The 24,380-nt window shown below is 43.1% G+C and overlaps 2 protein-coding genes across 5 annotated transcripts; one reads left to right on the top strand and one right to left on the bottom strand.

Moving 5' to 3' along the window:
• The first annotated feature begins 721 nt into the window (after window positions 1–721).
• msh2 (mutS homolog 2 (E. coli)) lies at window positions 722–9,167 on the top strand. Its single transcript, XM_037081033.1, has 16 exons — window positions 722–971; window positions 1,206–1,354; window positions 2,099–2,383; window positions 2,530–2,676; window positions 3,353–3,502; window positions 3,980–4,113; window positions 4,617–4,816; window positions 5,419–5,528; window positions 5,641–5,764; window positions 6,068–6,218; window positions 6,305–6,402; window positions 6,625–6,870; window positions 7,327–7,531; window positions 7,613–7,860; window positions 8,581–8,756; window positions 8,886–9,167. Exons 1-16 carry the CDS (start codon window positions 764–766, stop codon window positions 9,060–9,062), a joined length of 2,808 nt encoding a protein of 935 aa, XP_036936928.1. The 5' UTR covers window positions 722–763; the 3' UTR covers window positions 9,063–9,167.
• Window positions 9,168–9,696: 529 nt separating this feature from the next.
• fbxo11b (F-box protein 11b) lies at window positions 9,697–23,127 on the bottom strand. 4 transcript variants are annotated; one of them, XM_037081034.1, is made up of 22 exons: window positions 22,785–23,127; window positions 21,443–21,606; window positions 21,186–21,267; window positions 20,856–21,000; window positions 20,625–20,754; window positions 18,046–18,129; window positions 17,757–17,889; window positions 17,497–17,603; window positions 16,021–16,132; window positions 14,647–14,753; window positions 14,418–14,555; window positions 14,112–14,329; window positions 13,456–13,636; window positions 13,225–13,347; window positions 13,040–13,125; window positions 12,840–12,916; window positions 12,612–12,755; window positions 12,337–12,447; window positions 11,849–11,956; window positions 11,637–11,745; window positions 11,424–11,522; window positions 9,697–11,115 (listed from the first exon to the last, which is right to left on the bottom strand). In XM_037081034.1, the coding sequence occupies exons 1-22, from the start codon at window positions 22,870–22,872 to the stop codon at window positions 10,986–10,988; spliced, it is 2,676 nt and encodes an 891-aa protein (XP_036936929.1). In that variant the 5' UTR covers window positions 22,873–23,127; the 3' UTR covers window positions 9,697–10,985. The 4 variants fall into 4 exon arrangements, with proteins under 4 accessions (XP_036936929.1, XP_036936930.1, XP_036936931.1 ...); XM_037081035.1 differs by having other exon boundaries at window positions 20,856–20,997; XM_037081036.1 differs by having other exon boundaries at window positions 21,207–21,267.
• Between the last annotated feature and the right edge of the window lie 1,253 nt (window positions 23,128–24,380).

Below are 24,380 nucleotides of genomic sequence, written 5' to 3'. Positions count from 1 at the left end.
TGAAAAAAATCTGTAAATCACTTTTTAAAAAATGTAATGATCTTTGTGTTTAATCTCTGTTTTTAACACAGGCTGAAGGTATTTATACATTTTTTTGTACAACATAAAATACATCATTAAATGTCCCACAATTTGAACATAAAGATATATATAAGTGGCTAAATGAGACTTCACAGTGAACACCACAGCAAATTCATTAAAAAAAAGACTGTTCTAACAAGCAAACTGTTCTAACTCTAACTTTTCATCCTGTAGATTGATCAATTTAAATAAAATGTGTCTAGTAACTGTGTAGTCACATGCTTAATGGTGGGATGCAGGAGTCAGTTTACTGCATTATAACATTGGCTTTTGACCTCTATTTAATTTATGATTTGAAAATCACAACAGTGGGGCTCAACTGGGAAGAGTATCTTGATGAACTGAACAACTAGTATCACATGCTGATTGTTGCCACACAGCAAAGTTTTTTTGTGGTTGTTTTTTTTAAATTAATTTTTATCTTAATTTTTTAATGTATTTAATCTTATTTTCATTTTATTTTGTCTTTCTCCATTTGTTATGTTTTTAATTATTTATTTTATTTTATTTTATTTTATTTTATTTTATCCCCACGCCGCATACTCCGGTACAGCAGGTGGCGACATGCACCATAAACGTCCTCGTTTCAACCCGTCTAAATAAATAAATAAATAAATAAATAAATAAAAGAAGGAAAAACGTCATTTCCTGTTTGTCCCTGGCGGTGGCGGGAGATTCCAGCATGGCGGTGCAGCCGAAACAGAACCTGTCCATGGACAGTGCAGCCGAGCACGGCTTCCTAAACTTCGTTTTCTCCATGCCGGAGAAACCGGACACCACTTTCAGGGTGTTCGACCGTAACGACTACTACACGGTTCACGGAAAAGACGCCATATTCGCGGCGAAGGAAGTTTTCAAGACGAATGGGGTCATCAAACATCTGGGCTCAGGTAATCTCTGTGGCCTAGCTAAGCCAAGAGAGCTAGCTGGAGCTTCTGAAGTGTTGACAGGCTGCGTTTGCTGTTTCATGCTAACTCAGCTGCGTGTTGTTAATGCGTGCACCCAAATGTTAACATGTAGCCGCAAGCTAATCTAGCTACAAGTGCATCTGTTAGCTAGCATAACGTTAGTCCTGCTAGGTGGAAACTGTAGGCGCTTGTTTGCTAACATGAAGGTTTTTACAGGGAGTCGTAAGCTGGAGAGTGTGGTGCTGAGCAAGTCCAACTTTGAGGCCTTTGTGAAAGACTTGCTGCTGGTGAGGCAGTACAGAGTGGAGGTGTACAAGAACCACAGCAAGAGCAGCAAGGAGCACGACTGGAGGGTCGAGTACAAGGTGATGGTGATGATGATGATGATGGAGGAGTGGAGTCTGTTGTTAAGTGTAGATGGACGCTGTTGTTATTGTTATTGACCTGCTTCCATTCTGCCAGTTCTGTGAACTATGTGTTTCTCTAGATGATCATAACTATAATTTTTCTGTAGGTCTGCATGCCTTTTATTTAGTGCTTTCACAGTTCAGAATATATTGTCTATATCTATAACACACACCAATCCAAGGCGGCCATGATGCGTCAGTCTGCAGAGAACACTTTGGGTCTTGTCTCCATGCTGCATGCATTAAAAATTGATTTGGGGTGCCGTTTAGCTCATCTGGTAGAGCGGGCGTCGATCCTGAGGGTCGCTGTGGCGGCCCCAGGATCGAGTCCCGTCCTGGGGCCCTTTGTCGCATGTCAGTTCCCCTCTCTCTCTCTTGTCCTGTTTCCTGTCATCTCTTCAGCTGTTATTACAGTCAAAGCTAAAATATAAACTTAAAAAAAAAGCTCTGATTCATCATACAGTCTGATAATCAGCAACATCCTCACAGTTACATCAAACTAAAATGCTGTAAACATGTCAACAGGGCTGCAATTCTCATTATTTTCATCAGAAAATAGTGAATTGGCTGTTACAGTTTTTCAGGGCCAGAGGCGAAATCTTAAAACAGGTTGTGTTATCAGACAACAGTTTAAAATCCGTGGACATTACATTGTTGCAGGGTCAGATAAACCGGTAGCTATAATCGCCGTCTTTGTCCCAGGCCTCTCCAGGAAACTTGACTCAGTTTGAAGACATCCTGTTTGGCACCGGAACCGGAGCCGAGGGCTGTGCAGGAGTCGTGGCGGTTCGGTTCGCCACGGGCGCTGACGGACAGCGCGTGGTCGGGGTCGGCTATGTGGATGCCGCCCAGAGGACGATGGGAGTGTGCGAGTTCCCGGACAATGAGATCTTCTCCAACCTGGAGTCTCTGCTCGTCCAGATCAGCCCCAAAGAGTGTCTCCTAGCTCAGGGGGAAGGCAACGCCGACGGCAGTAAACTCCGGGAGGTATGTGTCGAGCGTCTGTGCTCCATCTCAGAGGTTTCTCACAGGCAGCTGTATGTTCAGAAATACACAAACCAGCAGTCAGGACACTCGCTTTAACTGGACTTCATGGTGCAAAGACATTATTGTTGTATTTGTGTTTTGTGCAGGTGGTCCAGCGCGGGGGCGTTCTGGTCTCTGACAGGAAGAGAGCCGAGTTCAGCAGCAAGGACATGGTCCAGGATCTCAACAGGCTGCTGAGGGCCAAGAAAGGACAGACTGTGGCGAGCAACACTCTCCCTGAGCTTGACAAGCAGGTGACCGACACAAAGGGCTTCCTGACACTTAAGACTGTGCTGCTTGAGATGAGCAAAAAAGACTAAACTCACCAGAGATTCTTTCTGGTGCGATACCATCAAGGATAGGCAATAATGACACAGAGCTCTTATTCAAGGAGGTAATTTAATCGCAAAAGGTACACAGCTCTTTTATGTTTTTGTTTCACAGAACGGGACGACCTGATTTACAACACTTAAGAAGTCTGTTAAAGGCTTTTACATGTTGCACAAGTTTATCTACCAGTATCCAAAGAAAATGTGAGACTAAGAGATAATGCAAAGAAACGGTCTGTTGCATTCAAGGGGCACCACATACGCTGGAAAACTGCTTTCCTCTTCTCAACTGTGACCCGACTAATTATTCTCTCAAAGTCTAATTGATATCATCTGTGTTTTGTTTTCTCACACGTTCTCCTTTTAAAGTTTGATTGTTATGGCCCCATTAAAAGCTGATGAGTGTCAAGTTGGTTTTCCTATTAAATAGTAAACATACATGATGAAATGATCCAACATCTGAAAAAGTAAAGAAAGAAAAAAGCTCTGAATGGAAGGTGGCTTTATTACTGTTGTCTGCATGAACAACGTCAGGAGAATGGGTCGAATGACAGAATAAAAGTTGAGTATATTAAACGTCCGGGTGTTGCTGCGTTCTCAGGTGGCCATGTCGTGCCTGGCCGCAGTGGTACGTTTCCTGGAGCTGCTCTCCGACGAGTCCAACTTCAACTCCTTCAGTCTGACCACTCTGGACCTGGGTCAGTACATGCGGCTGGACAACGCTGCTGTGAGGGCTCTGAACCTCTTCCAGGTCAGTGGCAGGACCCAGGTCGTCTTTTGTCTCTACTGGTGTCTACCAATTCATGTAGTTTGGTTAGTCCTTGTTTTTAAATCTGTACTCCAGAGAGATATTAAAAATGTGTGTGGAAGCTGTACAAAAATGGGCCAATATTTGTGGTTCTAGAGGAAGGAACAGTGTGTACGATACTAGATATGCAATGTCATCGATGAGCCCACTCGCTGACCTGCTCTATTCACACACGGGCTCAATGAAACCGTTCCTGAGTTGCTCTGTAACTAAGAAGCTTCTTTGTATTGTTACGGCCTCATTGGTCAACTTCTCCTTTGGCAGCTGCTGACATGTTTTCCACAGGTGTGCTTGTTACAAGATGTCCCAGACTGGTGGATGCTTTGCACATGCTCATGATGATAACTGCTCACTCCATTGTTGAGACTGTTTTTTGTATTTTTGATTTTGACACTCGCTGTTTGGATCGTTTCCTGCAAGGGATCACCTGAGGACACCAGCGGAGCTCATTCGTTGGCTGGTCTGTTGAACAAGTGTCGTACGCCGCAGGGTCAGCGGCTTGTCAACCAGTGGATCAAACAGCCGCTCATGGACAAAACCAAAATAGAGGAGAGGTAATACAATGATGGGAATCAACTGTCGGGATCAAGAAGTCCAGAATCATATTTAAATAGATGGCATGGGCTAAATAAAAGCTGACAGTTGTTTCTTAACGGAACTCTGCTTTTGAAATCTTTGGTTTCAAGTTGGTGCTTGAAACTTTTTCCTAAAAAGCTGAATATAATGTGAGTGTAATTTAAAGTTTCAAAGTTTGAGTTGAGCCAGACCTTCAGCATCTGGGTCAGGAAGCTTGTGAAAGTTGAGGATTTTCAGATTTAGAAGCTGCAGCTGTTATTTAGATGCATCAGATAGATTTTGATCATTCATTTGGGTATAAGTCTTGAATTTGAATCGTTTTGGGCCGCTACCAAATATTAAAGGGATATCAGGATCAAATCTCGATCAGGACATCTTCATCATCATCATACGATTTGTGTGTTGTTTTTTTCTTGACTTTTGCTGCACATAAAAGTTCTAAATTGAGGATAATTGACTTTTCCCTCTGTGTGTGTTTGAGGCTGGACCTGGTGGAGAGCTTCGTGTGCGACTCGGAGCTCAGGCAGACCTGTCAGGAGGACTTGCTGCGGCGGTTCCCTGATCTCCACCGTCTGGCCAAGAAGTTCCACCGTCACACCGCAACGCTGCAGGACTGCTACCGCGTCTACCAGGCTGTCAGCCACATCCCTGCCCTCATCTCTGCTCTGGAGAGATACTCAGGTAAAATTGTCTGCGTGTTCTTCTGATCAGTGTGTTATTACAAACATACAGCTGAATTTTCCATTAAAAAAGGTTGTGAAATGTTTGTGTGTCATAGTTTGTAGAAGGAAATAAAATCAGAATTGGCCGGTCAGACTTTTAAAAACTCAAATCGTTAGTGGACACAGCAACGAAAATGGCAGTCGGTGTATCTCCAGTCTTACTGTCGTTTAGTCCTTTTTAAAAGTCTGTGTTTTGTTTTCCTGCTCCCTTTTTAGAGACATTCTTATCAAGCAGGATGAATCTGAGGGGCAGAGGTTTTTGAAGATGAGTGTGATACAATGTGATCATGAAGCTCCACGCTCTTGAATAAAGACAGGACGCTTCACACTAAATTGGTTTCATAGTGCAGGCCGAAGAAGACCACCGTTTAGGATGGAGTCTTGGTGCGATCAGTGAAAATCTTCAAGGAATAATTCAGACCTTTTGGGACTCTTCTGCTGAGAGTCACATGAGAAGATGCATGCACTCTCACATCTGTATGCTGATTATGGAGATAAAGCAATGGGGCTGCCATCTTACACTTGTGTAATCGGCCTATTTGTATTTGTTGTGTGTTGCAGGAAGCTACCAGGTCCTGCTGGAGGCCGTGTTCCTGTCTCCTCTCAGAGACATGCAGAACGACTTTGTGAAGTACCAGGAGATGATTGAAACCACTCTGGACATGAACCAGGTCTTTCCTCAACCCTTCATATACGCATGTCCGTTATATTTGCACATCACCAATTCCACCATGTTGTTTTTACGCTGGTTTCTTTTCTTTGCCTGCCGTGCGTCATGTGCAGATCGACCACCACGAGTTCCTGGTGAAGCCATCGTTCGATCCGGTGCTGAGCGAGCTGAGGGAAAAGATGGACGAACTGGAAAAGAGCATGCAGGCCGTGCTGAACAGTGCAGCCAGAGAACTTGGTGATTACACACAACACATATGTCACATACGTTACAGTCTGTCACGCAAATATAAACAAAGCCGAGAGAGCACAAGCATGTGATGGCTTATTTCACAGAATGACAGACACAGCAATTGCAGATGAAATCACTTTTAAGTGTGAGTGCGTCGTGCAAACTTCACAGTGGCTTCACACTTAATGTGATCTTCCGACTTGCAGTCATAAGCTTTGGTTTTGACCTAAATGAGGCAGTGAATTGTAGCTGTTTACATGTGTTGTCTGAGTCCCAGTTTGACCTCATCTGAGTAACGTTGTGTTTCAGGTCTGGATGCCGGTAAGACGGTGAAGCTGGAGTCGAATGCCATGCTGGGTTTTTACCTGCGAGTCACCTGCAAGGAGGAGAAGAGTCTGAGGAACAACAAGAAATTCACCACGCTGGACGTGCAGAAGAACGGAGTACGCTTCACCAACAGGTCCGTCAGACACCTGACGTCGGCCTCGGTAAACCCCTCTGCCCCTCCGGTCAGCTGATGGTCTGTTCTCTCTCACATGTCTGCAGCAAGCTGAGCTCCGTCAACGAGGAGTATTCCAAGAACAGGGAGGAGTACGAGGAGGCGCAGAATGCCATCGTCAAAGAGATCATTAACATTGCCTCAGGTGAATTGCTCATCACATGGTGCTCACTGTATCCCATTAGTATGACATTGATTTGACAGACAGGCAGACAAAGGGTGATCATCTCTTAATTAGACGGCATTTTGTGACCTTTCTTAAGTAATTGATTCATTCAGTTCAGCACACAGAGGAAGACTTTGTGCAACACGCAGCGACCTCACGTCTCTCATAATAATCCCAGTGCGGAACTCTTTGAACCACCAGGTTACGTGGATCCACTCCAGACGCTGAGCGATGTGATAGCGCAGCTGGATGCGGTGGTGAGTTTCGCCGTGGCGTCCGTCTCGGCTCCGGTGCCGTACGTTCGACCCCTTCTGTTGGCCGACGGCTGCAGGCGCATGGAGCTGCAGCAGGCCAGACATCCCTGCATGGAGACGGACGCGGACACCGCCTTCATCCCCAACGACATCACCTTCGTCCAGGGAGAGAAGAGCTTCTACATTATCACAGGTGCCCGAAACACTTGGATCGTATGTTTACTTCCTGTGAAGCGCGACCGACTGTTTTTTCATGCTGTTGGCAGAGGTTTCCCTTCTAGTTATCTTGGGTCCTAATCACAGAATTTTGACCAGTTGGTTCCAGAAAAGCAACTTAAGTCCCTTCAACACATTCCTGTTTGTTTCCACTACATTTGGAAAATTCCAAGATAAGAATGTTGACAGATTTAAAACCCAGTCTAGCCAAACAGGAGAACAAACTCTTGGTCCCCTGATGTGGAAAATGCTCTCTTGGATCGCCCAACATTGTAACTACATATTGAAGGTCCAATCTACAAAAAATAAGACGATGAAAACGACGTTCCCTCAACATGTTACTGTGTAAAAGCCTTTGTTTCTCTCTGTCTTGCACCTCACCATCACTCATGATGGACACTGCGTTACACCTCCTCTCTTCTTTTGTCTGTAGGACCAAATATGGGCGGCAAGTCTACGTTTATCCGCCAGGTGGGTGTGATCGCCCTGATGGCTCAGATCGGCTGCTTCGTGCCATGCGAGAAGGCGGAACTCAGCGTGATCGACAGCGTCCTGGCCAGGGTGGGAGCGGGAGACAGCCAGGTCAAAGGAGTCTCCACCTTTATGTCGGAGATGCTGGAGACGGCTGCCATTCTGCGGTAAGACGAGGCACACGAGTTTGTTCAAACCAAAGCTGGCAAACAAGCCTTTTCTCATCATCCCTGCTCGTCCCCCTCCAGCTCGGCCACGGAGAACTCGCTCATCATCATCGATGAGCTCGGCAGAGGCACTTCCACGTACGACGGCTTCGGCCTGGCCTGGGCCATCAGCGAACACATCGCCTCCAAAATCGGCTCCTTCTGCCTGTTTGCCACTCACTTCCACGAGCTGACAGCGCTGGCGGCGCAGCAGCCCACCGTCCACAACCTGCACGTCACAGCGCTGACCTCCCACAACACACTGACCATGCTGTACAGAGTCAAACCAGGTCAGACCGTATCACACGGCCACATGTTATTAATGCAGGTTTATACATTTATACATTAGTGTATTGATATAAAGGAGTAAGTCTTTACAGGTGGATTTATTTAGTTAGCTCTCTGGACTCTGAGCTTCTTTTTTTTACTAAGTAGTTTTAAAATGTAAGACAGCAAGCGTGAAGTGTGGAAGAGAGGCAGAGGGACTGGGATTGTGATGGGTTTAAGGTTTTTTGCTACAATGAATGACAGACTGACTATTTCTAAATTATTTTTATCCTTCTATCATATTCTTGATTCATTGATTAGTTGTCTGGTTTATAAAATGTCAGAAAATGAAAAATGGAATGGAACGATGTTGATCAGCATTTCCCAAAGCACAAGTTGGCGTCCTCAAATACCTTCGACCCCAAAGATGTTCACTTACTGTCATAGCCAAGTAAATGCACCATAAATATTCCCATTTATGCTAAAATATCAAAAAATGTTGAATTATTTAAATAAAAAAAACAAACTATTTTGCTTTGTTTTGTCTGAAACCTTGAAAGAAAATCTTACTGGAGTAAAGGTTGAGTTAAAACATGTATTTTTTTGTTACTAACGCAAGTAAACTAAAACTAAGCAGAAACACAAGTAGGTGGACCTCAACTCAAAATTATTGTTAACATTCTCTTTAACTGAGTTTCCTTAAGTTCTAAGTTTGAATCTTCGACTCTTAACTGTATGTCCAGGAGTGTGCGACCAGAGTTTTGGGATCCACGTCGCCGAGCTGGCTGCCTTCCCGCCAGCGGTGGTTGCCATGGCGAAGGAGAAGGCGGAGGAGCTGGAGGAGTTCCAGGAACCTGCAGGGGAGAAGTCGGAGCAAGTGGAGGAGCCCGAGGCCAAGAGACGACGGACTGACAGACAAGTAGGCCTCTGTTCTCCCACAATCCACCGTCATCACTTGTGTGGTGATCCTTTAAGGGTCATTGTAACTCCTCCAGTTGTTGTTTTTAAAAATAATATTGTAAACATGATGCACTGTCTGTCCCTTCAGGCGGGGGAAAACCTGATCCAAGAATTCCTGGAGAAGGTGAAGTCACTTCCTTCCGACACCATGAGTGAAGAGGAGGTGAAGACGGAGCTCCGGAGGATGAAGAAAGAGCTGATCGCCAAGAATAACATGTACATCACAGAAATGCTTTCACGCTGCGTTCCCTCTAAAACAGCTTGATATTTACACTTCCACTCATGTATTCATCCATGTATTCATTTACTGTAGACAGCCACACTAAAGCTCTTATACTGTATAGTTTTTCAATAAAGAGTCATTGCTCGATGTGCTGCGAGTTTGTTTTTTTGAGCATCATGGGCTGGGTAATCTCATCAAAAGCATCAGACTTGTACTACTTGTATCTACAGACACTAGATACCAATTATATTAACCTCTTTTCACTTCTTTAAAAGTACTAGGCTTTAAGGACTAAGAACAAATCCTAAAGATATCACAGTATAGCTGTCAAGAGTAGGAAAGAAGTCTAAATTTTGACTGTTTTACCCTGAAAAGTTCTTAAAATTGATTATCAAAAAATCGTCACTTGTGTCTGATGTATTTTGTTGCTGAAAATTTCAATTAGAGCAATGCAGCTTGACAGGAGCAACAGCAAGTCACTGTTGAGATTGTAAATCAATAGATTCATGTTTCAAAACAAATGAATGCTGCGATCAAAACCCAGGAGATCAGCTGTTAGCGGACTGATGCAGGTAAGGCTCTAGTTTCAGAGCAAGTGAACAACATTTCAACACAAACGAATTATCATACACCAGTAATGTCAGTTCTGTGGGATGTGAATTTAAAGACAGACACCTCTGATCTAATAAAGTTTTATTTTCTTAGAAATGGCCAGTTTCCTGTTTTCTTTTTTTGTCTTTCTAAGAAAGTATACCCCTTTTTGAATTCCAACTAGCATCTACATAATGGTTATTGAATACTTCACAATATATTAAGTCTAGATGTTATGGTACATGCATACGATTCAGGCTGCATGAGGAGCCACAGTCACCACGATACACGGGGAGAGGAGGAGGGGGGAGGACGGGGGAGGGAATGGGGGACTGCAGATTGACTTGTCGGTTCCAGTACAAAGGAGCTCTGACGCCCCCTATTGAAACCCTCTCCACAAAACACTGACTGCATCAACTTATAAACATATACACGCACACATACAACTTCCACTGTACACAACACACATTTACACACTCACATACGCACCTTTATACAACTGTGGAGCCCCTCCACCTGCCATTTAAGCTAATATACTGGAGAGGGTTTGTAGTGTTTAAACGAGATTCTCTTTCACAGAAAGAACTTCACCACTGGGACGTCGGAGTGTCTGCAGTTTGCCTCTGTGTCGGGGTGGGAGGAGGGACGCTAACCAAAGAAAATAATAATAATAATTATAATATAATATAATAAAATAAAAGACATTCAAATACAGTCAGCTTTTTGCTTGAAAATACAAAACTACATGAGAAAGCATTGAAATAAAATCCATTGATCAGAACATTTTTTTTTTCTTTTTTAAAAAAAGCCCAAGTGCTCCATCACACACACAACCTTGCTCCTTTATCCACACACAACAGAGCAACATCCGCCCATCCGTTGCCTAGTTACAACTGCCTGGGCAGCCAATGGGGATGACAGCTGCGAGGAAGCAGGAAGTCTCTTTGACAGCAGTTCTTGTGAATAAGAAGAAATGGGCCGAGGATTAACGCCGAGGGGGGGGGATCTTCTCTTGCTGGCTGCCGCTCAGCAGCCTTCTCTTCCCATCTTCACTCTGTCTACAGACTGCATTAAGAAATACTCGAGAGGAATCTCTTGTGGCTGTTCTGTCAGCTCCACTGCTCCCTCTAGTGGAGACTGGCCCGCTGCAGCGTGTCCCACTGCAGCGGGCAGGAAGCTGCTTCCTCTGCAGCCTCTTTCACCTCGAGCCCGTCTGAGAGCGCCGCAATCACAGAGTCTCTCTGGGTCCTTATGGCTGCAAGTGGATGTGTGTATGTAACTGCGCGTGTGTGTACGTTTGTGTGTGTGTGTGTGTCTGTGTGCAGTGTAATGTGTTTGTATGCTAATGTGAGAGTGTAACTAAGGCCGGTGCCTTCAGTTATGTTGCAGCGTGTTGGACTCGATGGGCGGCGCTGAGTCATACAGAGTGTCTGTGTCGTGTGTGGGCTCTCCGGCCAGCGTGCACGGGTTGGACAACGTTCCCGCTCCGCAGTCACAGAAAAACCTGCAGGGGGCAGAGGTCAGGGATTATGAACCAGAGTGTCTTTAAATGAGTCAAAGATACTCAGGAACAAACCCGATTCCAAAACTGTTGGAATGCTGATGTATCAATCATGTTTCCTGAGCTCATCTTCATTAAATATGTCATCTTGGTACTGTTTTTGTTTGAGTAGGTGTCAAGAGGGATTAACAAATGATCAAATTCTGTTTTTTATGTTATACACAGCATCCAAAGCTTATTGATTCAGGGTTGTATAGAGCAGGACGGCAGAAATATATAAACAGTATTTGAAAAGAACCAGAATGTCTTACCGATCGTGCCGTATAAACTCTACATCGTGCCCTTGGTGGCACTTTTTGATGCAGTTTACACAGATGGCGTTCCTATCTGTTGTATTACAGGTGTGACATCTGGAGAGACGAGACAAAACAGAGTTAGACAATGTGTGCGTGGAATTGATCACTAAGGTGAGTGCAGATGAGTTTGGGTTCTTCACAGTTCTAATTGAACGTGACTCAGTTTACCTGTAGAAGTCGTGCATGGGGTAACTGGTGTAGCTGGAGATCTTGTAGAGACACTGTCCTCTGCTCACCGCCTTCTCAATGGCATCCTGGTTATTCAGAATCTTGTTATCTAAAGGAGGAGGGACAGAGAGTAAACACAGGAGAGCGATGAGAAGGATGATAAAACCCAATCGTAATCGAATGGGGCAAAGCTTAACGGCACACACAGTTACCTTTCATGGTCACGTTGACACCCGAGGCCAGAAACAGCCCTCCAAAGCGATTGTTGAAGATCTGGTTGCCCTCCAGCGTGGCTGTGGCGTGGTTGGTGATCTCAATACCTGGAGAGGAAAAAGAAAATCATCACCACAAGGAGATGAAAACTAAGACGCTGGTCGCTTTTTCAAAATTATAAAGAAACCTAATTCAAACTAAAGTGTACAAAGTTCCTAGAAATATCAGAGAAGCTGATGCAATATTCACAGGAAACAGTCACTTATTTTAAACCACATTCTGGCAGTTATATTCACTATTTGTTCAGTTTATAAGCCGCCTTGTTCGAGCATTTTATGGACAGAGTATAATATGAACTATCCATAAAATATGTCACATCGTCAGAGGTTAGTCTGCTCATTGACATAAACTAAGTCCTTTAATAAAAAGGTTGGAAGCCACTGGATTAGGATGTTATGTGTTCTGATAGTTGAGTGTGAAAGCCAACCTGCAGCGAAGCCGTCAAAAATGCGGTTCTTGCGCAGTATTGGATGGCTGTTGGTGCTGATGAGCACGCCGGCCTGAGCGTTCCTGAAGATATCGTTCTCTTCCAGCAGACCTGCAAAAAAAAAGATTATAAAAACACATCAGCAAAATCAGGACAACAAATACCAACCAACAGATAAAAAGATGCCTTAATTCTAGTATGTGAATCTTGACAGCTTATAGGTTCAACTTTCAGACAGATATCGAATGAAAAGGAAGACAATGTCAGGATCGTACCTCTGCCTCCATTGAAGATGCAGATGCCTCCGTCTCTGCCATCGTGAATCTTATTCCTCCTCAGCGTGGGGTTGCTGTCCGTTTTGATCCACACCCCGGCCATGGCGTTGTCAAAGATTTCATTGTCCTCGATGAAGCCCAGACCTGTGAAATCAAACAGCAGGATGTTCAGTGTAAGAACACGTAATAAAATGTACATGTGTGAGACCACGAGGGACAAATACAGACCTGAGTTGTAGACTAAAATCCCTCCATTCTGGCCTCCCCAGATCTTGTTGCGCCTGATCTTTGGGTTGCTCCCCGTCCTGTTGAGATCCGACAATCATGTGAGTTGAAATAAAACTATAGAGGTCGGTAACATGCTGATGTTTAGTCGGATTATGTGGTTCTGTTATTTGATTAAACTGCTTGAAGGGGGTAATCATTACCTTATTTGTACTCCAGAGTACATGTGATTATAGATGTCGTTGTCTTCCAACACACCATGACCGTTGTCGTAGAAATACACGCCAACCTAAGAAAAAAAAAAGCCAGATGATCATGCTGTAGATTCAATACAAGGTTAGTTTCTGACATACCTTTACACAAATGTATTTAGCCTTCACAGTGTTACCTGTTTGCCACTGTGGATGCGGTTCTTGCGGAGGACAGGAGTGCTGCCCGTGGTCACCCAGACTCCAGCCAGCGTGTTGCTGTAAACCTCGTTCTCCTCAATCACCCCCTGGCCCTTCTCATGCTGAAACACAAAGCGGGATCAGCTGTCAAACATGCTTTCAACGAGGAGGAGAGTTCAAGCTTTCATATGGCCTAAACACCATACAGATATTTAGAAAAATAAATTTACCACATAGATGCCGCCATGCTGTCCATCGTGGATCTTGTTGTGCCGTACGATGGGGCAGCTGTTGGTTCGGATCTGGATTCCCGCCAGGGCGTTACCATAGATGTCGTTACTCTCTATCAAACCTCGTCCATCTCCAAATATGTACACGCCTCCTTGGTTACCGTTGAAAATAGCATTTCCCCTAGAAACCAAACAAAACACAGTCTTGGAATAGATGCTAAAAATGAATTTTCCTACATGACAATGTATTTTTTGATGCTTCATATCAGCTACACATATACCAGCTTTGTCAACCGTTAGCTTTCAATAGCTTCAATTCAATTATCCAACACACTGCATGAGCCTGCTGCACGACAAACTAGCTCTACTCCTGCCGTTTTCAACTCAGATTAGTTGCTCGTAATTAGTTTTGGGGAGAAAATAATGTGCGTCCTCCGTATGTGAGGAGTGTACTGTGTCCTCTGAACTTTAAAGCATCATATTTGGGACATCCTGTGGCCAAGTAGGCGGCAAGCGCAAGCACTCGTGCCCAGAGGCATCCCAGGAAAGATTACCATTCGTCTCAAGCCCTGATGTTGACCTTTATGTAATTTGCAGTCTTCAGTAAGATATGACTTTGCACCCACTCGATCGTCTCCTGTGTGTAGTGTCCTCACCGTATCGTAGGGTCACTGTTGGACGTGATCCACACACCAGCGAAGTTATTGGCATAGATTTTGTTCTCTATAAACTGTCCCCTGCCCTTCTCGTGGACGTAGATTCCCCCCGTTTGTCCGTGATGGATCTCGCAGCGCACCACTGTGGGGTTGGCATAAGCCTTCACCTCGAAGCCTGCAATACGGTTTCTATGGATGTTACAGTTCTCAAAGTAACCCTGAAACACAAGAAGAGGATGTGTTAGATGGCTTGTGATGTTTCTTCACACAGTAATGTGTGACAGGACATATGTTATGTGTACTTGCCATGCCGTGATCAAAGGTGAACACTCCAACATCTCGTCCGTGGTGGATGTGGTTACGTCTAATGATGGGATTACCGTGGTTTTTCACCCAAATTCCTGCTAGCGCGTTGTTGCTGATTTCATTGTCTTCGTAAATGCCCTGAAACAGACAACGAGACGTGGAGTCAACACACACCAAGTCACACGTCTGTGTTTTACTTTGCATTTATGGCAAAACAAGTTATTTTTACCTGTGCGTGATCCGTAATGTACAGGCCTACGTTCTCACAGTCACTTATGTTGCAGTGTTTGATGGTTGGACACGCTCCCTGGCCGCTCACACACACAGCTGAACCCACTGAACGGAGAAGAAAACACAAGCGTCACATCACAGTAGAGCTGCAAGTGATGACTGCGTAACTTTATCAAATGGACAACAGTCAAAAAACCCTCAAAAGATATTTAACAGACAAAAAAATCCATGCATTTTCACAAATTTCCAGCATCCACACCAGCCCTAAAATATATGCGATGTGGTTGTGGTTATAACATCTGTACATTACTCTGTTCAGTCCCATGGATCAACAGCTCTGCCAATCATCTACCATGTGGATGCTATAAGATCTAATTTAAATGCGTATCGTTCTCATTGACCAAGTAACCTGTATTTACCAGCTAGAAAACTAAGATTTCTGTGCAACACATACAAAAAAAATTAACATTGGAATCCCACTGCAAACTCCCAATTGATGCTACATGTGGCACGACATCTCATGACACCAAGTCACATGACTCTGCTGCCCACCTGTCCAACTGCCTGCTAAAAGCTTGCTAGTCCTTATCTCAATTATCTCTACAAGCTGTTATCGCCCTTAGCCAAACATATCGCACAACTCTGCCGTCTACCCGGATGCTAAATGCAAACAGTTAACCAACTGTCCTGATTTGAACACAGAGGTGATGCACAGTATATAGCGTTTTAAAGCAATACTGGCCCTGATTTTCCAGATTTGTCAACAGCTGTGACCCAACAGCATGACGTTTTCCATCTGTGAGCAAACCAATGTAATGAAGGCAAAAAAGAAAAACTGCTAATTTAATTTTTTTGTCCAAGACCCAAATGAAAAATTAAGTCCATCATCCTGGAAGACAATATTCACAGAACTCATTTATACCAGCAGCAATCAAAGTGTGCTGTCACTTTATGTTACTTAATGTTCTGATCATTTAATTCTTGACAGTTTTGTTGCTGGCAGACAAACAAATATGATGAGATCATTTCATGTCAAATATTACAAGATGTTTGGTTTACATGAGTGATTGTGTGGAAACATCCGATTGATGTTGGCTCCTAACCTTGGTTAACTTCCTTTGAAGGAACCCTGCCCATTATAAAAACCTAAATGAAGGACACTGTGTGCTGTGGCTAACCTACTTTACCTCTAAACTGTTACACAGAGTACAAACACATACACCTGTGCAGTATTATGTAAAATACTGCAGTAACTCAAAGATTTTGAAACATTAATGTTGCATCAGTCAACAAAGCGCTGATTGAACTCTTATTTTTCAGGCTGTACCGGTACAGGTGTTCATGTGTGGTCAGGCGTGTGGCGGGAGGGTACCTGTGCATGTGGAGCGGATGATGCAGTGGTCGATGTTGGGGCTGCAGTTGACGGTGATCTCCAGACAGTGGTGGGCGTTGTGGTGCTGTGCTGACTTATCATCAGGATTAAACTGAGGAGAGAGAGGCAGCAGAGTTCAGACAGAGGCTGCGCTTACTGACAACACATGCAGCTTCTTTCCACCCACCACATCCACATCAGACTCTCCTCACTGGAGGCAGCGGTGACACCAACACTTCAGCGAGTGTGGAAACAGTGATGTTTTACACAACAGGAGACTTTGTAAGTATTTGCAAAAGATGGAAAACCTTTTCTTTTCTATTCCTGAATAATACCGTCTCATACAATGTTACAGTTGGTCTAATTCTACATGCAAAACTCCTAAGAAACAGAGGTGTTTTTCTACTTAAAACTTAAAACATCAAACCCAAATCTAGTACGTTGTATGACACAACTGGGATTATATGTCATCAAGTCACCCTGGGTTCACTAAAGTAGACATTTCTAAATAGGGCTGTAGCTAATGATTTTCATCATCGATTGATCTGCATATTCTTTTCACAATTAATTGTTTGTAAAATCACACACAATTCACAATCACAGTTTCCAAGAACTCAAAGCTGATGTCTTCAAATTGCTTCTTTTTTCCAAAAACAGTCAAAAATACCAAAGTCTCTTCATTTTACGATGACAAAGACATTTAAGAAGCTGGAACAAGCAGATGTTTGACATCTTTGCTTGAAACCGATTGATACAATAGTTGGCACCTAACAGGGGTGTTGCGATCTTTATTCAAAATCTAGAATCAATTGAATGATGATAGAAATCAAAAGTAGGATCGGCTCACTTGGGACATATATCGAACTTTGGAACAAATTGAACTTCTATCTTTTGTTGTTAATTGAAAATCAAATTAAACAGTGGATTTTGAGAACAGTGACACCCCTAGCAGCCACATTTACTCTTAATAAACTAATATTTGCAACTCTAGTTGGAGCTTCAACCAGAAACAAAACCCAGCAAATGGAGAAATTATTATTCTGAAACATGACGACGCAGCAGCTTTGAGCTGTATGAATGTCTCTTACAGGTCACTGTGTCCTTCTCCACTCTCCAAAGATGGAGACAAATTTTCTAGTCAGATAATTAGTCAGATAATTTCATTATCAGGAGAGGATGTGCATCATTACAAAGCCCATGTTTGACATTTTTGACTAATTTGTGATTCTTGCTTACATACAGCATATTCTCCTCAAACTGCACATTAACTCCATCTGGTAAATAATAAACTTATCCTCAACTGTGGATAAATAACAAATTAGAAACTCAGCTGGTACTTCCTGCTGAGACAACATAACTCAACATTAGAGCCCCTCAGATGTTATAGGGTTACAGGGTTTTTATAATAAACACACATTCTTTAAGTTTGTTTAAAAAGGATGTATAAATCAGGGGAAAGGGGAGATCTGTGCTCACCTTGATGGTCATGTATCCCACATAGGCATCCTCTGAGCCCTCCATGAAGACAAACGTTGAGTCTCTAGTATTCTCTATCACCACCTTATCTGCTACTTTACCAGGAGCTTTGGGGGAAGCAGAGAAAAACCATATTAACACCCTCAAACATACGGACATAAACACAGCTGAGAGAGTATCTCTCTTTAAAAGACATATTGATTGCATGCGGCACAGGCATCCGGGTAATGTCTTAAGCACTTTTCAGCAAACATGCTTACCTGCACCAATCATGGTGATAGGCGACTCTATATAAATCCACTCGTCTGTATAGATGCCAGAGTGGACGAAGATTAGACCGTCAAAGTGGGCCTCCTGTACTCCTCCCAGCGCATCCTCAATGGTGTCATAATACTGCAGGAGAAAGGCACAAACACTTTGAGGCTAAATAGACATGCCTACAATTCATCAGAGGGCCGTTAAGGAAAAGCTAGCAGGTGTTTACATTAGCTGCGACCAGTGCAGTAGATCCTGAAAGGGTTTCTCTTGAGCAATGAAGTGTAGACTTACCAGCATGTTCTCTCTGCCTTTGTATCTGCCAGGGTTACTGTAGAAATGCTCCGCAAAGCCTGGTTTTACATGAGCACCTTTGTACTGCAAGACAGACAGCATCAAGGTCAGAATATTGTGCTGGTGATCATTTCAAACATAAACATGGTCCTTATATGACAGAAGCATCCAACCAGACTTCTCCAACAGTAAAGTTTAACTCAAAAGCATCTTTTCTTTAGTGGCTTAAGTCAGATAGGGCTACAGCGTTATAACATGGTATGAAAAGTCGTGGTTATCATACTGTTGTGGCATGGGACGATATGAAAACTGCATGTGATGATTAGCCTCTCAGTCATAATCACGATTCACAATTATGAAATCAAAATATTATTCAAACTTAAAAACAAAAACTACAGTTGCACATAAATATACTGGAATAGCTTTAACCTTATATATTTAGTCAGAAAACAAATATTTTCATTGCATCAATTATTGGATTTTTTTTTGTGAGAAATCTAACAAAGAATCTTGAATAGGTAATGAAAAGAGCTCAATAAGCAAAAGGAGGAATCCCCATTCACCCAGTCTGTTTCTTTACGTTTTTAAATTTGGAATTGGTAGTTTTTACACATCGTGGTTCAAGCAATGCCTTCAGCCAGGTGACAGGCTTAGGCAAATCACAGAATATCAGGGAACCAATACAGGACTGTATGTCAGTGAGTTAGACAGCTTTTTCCAAGTCATAAATATGAGGATATCCTGATTTCCTCCATTCACATGCATCCCTATAATGAAACTTTGTCCGATCCCTCATACTGAGCACATTTGCTTATCTACAACACATAATTCTACCATACAGGTTATCAAAAATCTATACATTTCATGCTTCAAGTAACTGATAATAATTTTGAAGTATTGTATATTGTGAAGCCATTAATCTGTCATATGTTCTGTGGTGGTTATTGAACTGTGAAGCAGTATGGTTTGTGAAAAGATAATGCGTAGTAAAGATGTGTGACATAAAAAAGGCACACAGTGTACATCGGTGCTTCTTGTGACCCTTTAAAACAAATCAATGTTTCTACTGGTGGTTAACACTTACTGAGGAGGTATCATTAAACAACCCTGAAAAAACAACTTAAAAAATAAATCACATTTTGTGAATTAGAAAATGTCTTTTCGGACTTATGCGAGTCCCGAATCCTGAACTTAGGAACCACAGGCATTCATAAATATATGCATGCCACAAACCAAGCAAGGCAAAAAAACTGCATTTTTGTCCTCCAAGACATCACAATTACAAGCCATAAAAAACAGGTAGGACTCCATGAAAATTACAAACAAAAACTATGATCAATGTTTTGTTTTCACTTTGAATTTTCCTACCACATCATAATTGGTAAAGCAAACATGTTTGTTTTCCATTAGCCTCAGGACCTTAGACGATGTTTAGTCTGAGAAAATCCTTGGATTGACATCATTAGATAATGAGATTAACTCGACAGTAAGGAATCTTACACATCCTATCGTTGACATAGGGCCTCAGAACAACATTGCAATCAGAAGTTCACATATGAAACTGATCTGACTGTGGATGAACTGAAAGCTTTCGCTGTGAGACTGAACTTCTGAGAAATACCATATATGTAGTTCTAAAGAAAAGAAGCAGAAGAAGAGTTCTGACATATACTAGTCATAAATCTGCAAGACCAAAGTCAAGCTAAGGAACAGCTTTTGAGAAATTCTGAGTGTCTGTGTCTCAAGACAATACTGACGAGTTTTAACATGCACTTTAGTAGAAACACTTTTTTTTCCCTTTTTTAAGTCTTTGACTGTTGTAGTTTTTCCATTCAACTGCTTACCATTACATTTTCCCATGTGCTTGTCCAAGTTATACTGTCAAGTAACAGCTAAGCTTCCATCTCTCAGAGGACATACTGTGACATTCAAAAATAAATACACAGACCTTGATTTGCTTTCTAATGAGTGTTTTATCTTTATAGACCCTCTTTTCCCAGTGACAGATATTATTACCCTAATGAGTAGCATACATTTTTACTGTAGAACTATATATGACTGAACCAGCACTCTCTTCTTCATGATAAAACACTTTGAAAACAAACCACGGTTATGTTCAGACTGCAGGCCAATCAGAACTGTATCTCAAATCAGATCTTTGAGATAGACTGTGCACACTTTTTTTGTAACTGATAACATTTTATGTGGATTTTTGTGTCAAAACAACCAGTGTATCTGCATGGGTTGCTGTGGTTAACGACCTTGGCCAGTCACTACATACACTAGTTCCAACACAGAGAACGGAAATGGAGAACCATCACCTCGCTATCCAAACAATCGCGCTGTCAAGCTTTGAATTCTGAATTCCAAAAAAGCCCAGGCATATGACCTGAATCTCTTCTCAGGCTACTTCCAAGTGTTGTTGGATCCAATTTGCAGATCACATTTCATACAGTTTTTTACTGTTCGGGCTTCCTAAAATCAATCTAGATAAAATTGGAATATTCCTTTCAAACAACAAAAAAAAAAAAAAATTGGGGGGCTGGCTGCCTGAGCAAGGTTCATCAGAGCAGACTTACCAGCTGTTGGAAGCTCTCCTTCCAGGGGTTTGGGTGTTCATGCTCCTCTGGGCTGACCTGGTAGAACCTGCCTGGCTCAGGGTGCATCATGGGACGCGTGTACTCAAACACCTCCATGTATAGACGCTTCCTAGAATATTAAATGCCACACAAAACTAATATCAGTTGTCTGCCTTTAAATGACATTCAAAACAGGAACAGACACGTTTCGATCTCGACAGTGATACTGACCATAGGATGGGGTCGTTGGCTAGCTGGCTGAATCTCTTGCAAACACAAGCTGCCTGACAAAGGTCCTGTTCCAGTAAGTAGGAGAAGATCTTCAAAACTACCTCATCTGGAAGCTTCTGTTGCAGATATTGCTCTGCTGGGGCTGCTAAAAGACAACAACACACAAATACACATGCACACACAAGATTTAAGCTTTAGGAAACATCTTTACACACAGAGGAGTCGTGCTATTTAATGGATTTATCCGCACACTGAAAAATCAATAAGGATAAAAAAATTAAAAAAAAAAGCTATCACTCTCCTTGCCCTAGTTGGAGATTTAACACACACCTGGCAGGTCGTGGCTCTTACCGGACACTCGTGCCCGCTTGGCTCGATGGCCAAAGGCCTCTGTTGATGAAGTGGAAGCTCCCTGCAAAGGAGAGGAAATAGGATATCAGCTTCATGCCAAGATTCAAGCACTAAGTAATCAACTGGGAAATATACTGCTCTGTCACAAAATCATTGTTCCTTCAGAGAAGGACTTAATCAATCAGCAATTCTCTCTCATCCACACACAAAAATGCACTTAAATGTCTCATTCTTACCTCCATTGGGCCCTTGCTGGGGCAGGCAGAGGCGGTGGCAGAGGCAGCAGCGGTTCTCTTGGGAAGCAGGGTCTTGCGTCGAAGCTGGTAGGGACTGTTCTGAGCTCCTGGACCGGATTCCTCAATAGCCATCTCTGCTGCAGCTGCTGCAGGAGCCTCCTCATCTGGACAGAAAGGCACACAGATTTCCTATACATACACAATGTTTCTGAAGAGGCACAAAGCAAGCAAGAGATACCTGATAATAAAAGCCCAATCATCTCTCCCATTGCTCAGTTGAACGACTAAAATTTCCCCAGCAAAACCTCAACACCACTCACACTTTTGACCATTAATGACACAATGGTGTGCATTCGGCTCACATGCAGTATTCTCACTGCGCAGGCTAACAGACAGGGGTAATAGTTGGTAAGGCAGACAAAGGTTAGTGATTGATAATGGCAGATGCACCCCCTGCAGCCACATTTACCAGCCTTTCATGTCTAGTCATAGCCCACTGACATCGGGCGGTGTGCATTCGTGTCTGGGGTCCTACATGAGCAGAATCACACTCATCTTCTGCGGGGCTGTCAAATAAAATGGGCCGCAGATGTAGTCGATCAGACGTGCGGCTAATGGCTAAAAACTGAACTGCGTAGCTGGCAAATCCGCGGTGTAAACAAATCGAGCTACGGCTAGCCACCGCTGCGAACAAGGAAGGGGACACGGCTTCGATCTGCTCGCTGCGTTAAGCTTCAAACTTACAGCCACAAGCGCAGAAAACACACACGGTGACTTCATCCAAATCACATCCCGTATCATCTATCACAGCTGATCCGTGTGGCCTCTTTGAAGCTGGGGGGGGCAGCTAGCTAGCATTGCCACCGTTCGCAGCTAATGTTTTTGTTAACGTTACACCCCAAAAATGGCAGTCCAAAGACACCGCAGATTTACACCCTCGGAATCGGTAGTGACAGCTGGGAATGCAACGGCCGAGCAGACGCGCAGATTGTGGTCTGAGCTTGTGAAGTCGACCCCTTTTGCCTCCAGCTGAGGTTACCTGAATAAGGGCTATTAATGTTGGCCGTATAGCTACATACGCATTACGTTAGGTGAAGACAACCCCCAACATCCACATATCCTGCTAAGCTAGCTAGCGGCGTTAGCTAGCCCCGATCACTCAAGCCAAACAAAGCGCGGCCTGGCCTAAGCCACAGAGCAAGAAGCCTCGGGTTTTCCTGCTGAACCCGCCGCGACTAGGAGTGGAGAACAGGCCGGCAGCATAAACCGAGGGTTGCGCGAAGGCTGTTGTCGCCTGACACGGCTTCGTCTTTAATAATTAGCTGGCCGCGGCCTAGCTTACCTCTGTCCCCGTTGTTCCGTTCGGGCTGCACCGGGCGCGGCCTCGACACTCGCCTGGGTCTCCTGTTGGTGGCTCTGACGGAGTTCATCTGGGGAGTTGGTTGTCGAAAAATAGACTGCTATCCTCGACCGCCCGCTGCTAAATTTAGCCCTCGACCCAAACTACCACCCGGACAGCCTTTTTCCCAGCTACACCCAAACAATTGCGATCAGAAACCCGCTGGTATTTGGGGTGTAATCGCTTTTTTTTCCTCCGTGGTGATACAGCTCCCCCCGTATCGCCGCTCGGTGCCAGCTCCGTCTCAGACTGTAGCAGGAGGAGCCATTAACCCACACGGGAAACAATCGCGAGAAATAAAAAGGAAGCGCAGGGCGTCCGTTCGACCAATCACACCTCGCGTTTTATGATTTCCTCCCGCAGCAGCCAATCAGGAGCGGCGTAGCAGACGACTTGACAGACCTTTCTGTTGGGGTTCGGGATCGGTCAAGCGGCGATTTAATCAATGCTTTGGCTCCCTAATGGACTCCACACTTACCAAAATACTGTTTATTTTCACAGCTGGATAATGAGTGAGCTAAAGGCTAGTGCAGCTTGTTTACAGTATGCATTACTGTACAATTAATAGTCAAAATATTAAGTACATTTCAACACTCTCTGCCACTTAATAACCAACAAAGAGCATTACCATGGATGTATCTAATTGTATGGCAGTCTAATTGGGAATTTTTCAGATTCATGCTCGGCCAACTTTATTCATCGCATCATGGGCAACATGGGAACAGCTTGCAGTGCTCACATACTGGAACATACAGTAAGAGGTGGACACAAAAATAGGTGAGTAATAAATAGAATAGGCTTAAAATACAATTGAATAAGATATGTCAAGGAGTTCAGATGAACCAAGGAATCCATAATAAACAGAAGATGTTAATAAACTGTTTGATCATCAGTTAATATAATCCAAAAAACAAAACAAAACAAAAAAACAAAAGGAACTATAAAAACATACACAGTAAATTTTAAAGGCGAATCTCAAAGGGAATAAAAGATTTTGAATAGCAGTTGGTAAGATGTAACGATGCTCTGACGGAATCTTGGGTTATGTTGTTGGAAGTGTTTATATTAAAGGGGCACTGTGTAGTTTTATATTTGCAATATAAATGAGGTACAAACTCATAAATATTTACTTGTCTTTAACTGATATATGAACTTTACTCAGATGAAAATAAGGCCCCCAGGACATAGTTTGGAGCTGGAAAGGTGGCAGGGTCCACCACATATAAACAAAGTAAAATAGTATGAAACTGTGTTGTCCTTTAAAGGTCGTTTGTTTGTTCAGTTTATTCAGTCTTGAAGATGAATGAAGATCTTTCTCCTCTCATGAAAATGTCTACCCCAAAATTACATATTGTACCTTTAAGAGATATAAAGGTTTTTACAATTAATTTGTTTAAGTTAAATGGAAAAATTAGTGTAAAAGCTGAGGAAACACATGCCTAGTGAGATAGAGAACTTAAAGCACAGGAATATACATTTGAAAATGAAAAATCCTTTCATTCAATTTAATAAATTCATTATTTCATAATTATTTACAAG

Source organism: Acanthopagrus latus, chromosome 20, assembly GCF_904848185.1.
Source record: "Acanthopagrus latus isolate v.2019 chromosome 20, fAcaLat1.1, whole genome shotgun sequence".
Lineage (NCBI taxonomy): Eukaryota > Metazoa > Chordata > Actinopteri > Spariformes > Sparidae > Acanthopagrus > Acanthopagrus latus.
Note: the sequence above shows the minus strand (reverse complement) of the source record. Positions and strands in the feature narration are given on the sequence as shown.

Bases quoted from the DNA above. Each gene is read 5' to 3' on its own strand.
- msh2 (XM_037081033.1), top strand. From the start codon at position 764: ATGGCGGTGCAGCCGAAACAGAACCTGTCCATGGACAGTGCAGCCGAG. The intron at 972-1,205 runs GTAATCTCTGTG...AGGTTTTTACAG, and splicing joins CATCAAACATCTGGGCTCAG to GGAGTCGTAAGCTGGAGAGT. The intron at 6,219-6,304 runs GTCCGTCAGACA...ACATGTCTGCAG, and splicing joins GGAGTACGCTTCACCAACAG to CAAGCTGAGCTCCGTCAACG.
- fbxo11b (XM_037081034.1), bottom strand. From the start codon at position 22,872: ATGAACTCCGTCAGAGCCACCAACAGGAGACCCAGGCGAGTGTCGAGG. The intron at 21,607-22,784 runs GTAAGCTAGGCC...CTTTCTGTCCAG, and splicing joins ACGGAACAACGGGGACAGAG to ATGAGGAGGCTCCTGCAGCA. The intron at 12,917-13,039 runs GTAATGATTACC...GGATCTCAACAG, and splicing joins TACTCTGGAGTACAAATAAG to GACGGGGAGCAACCCAAAGA.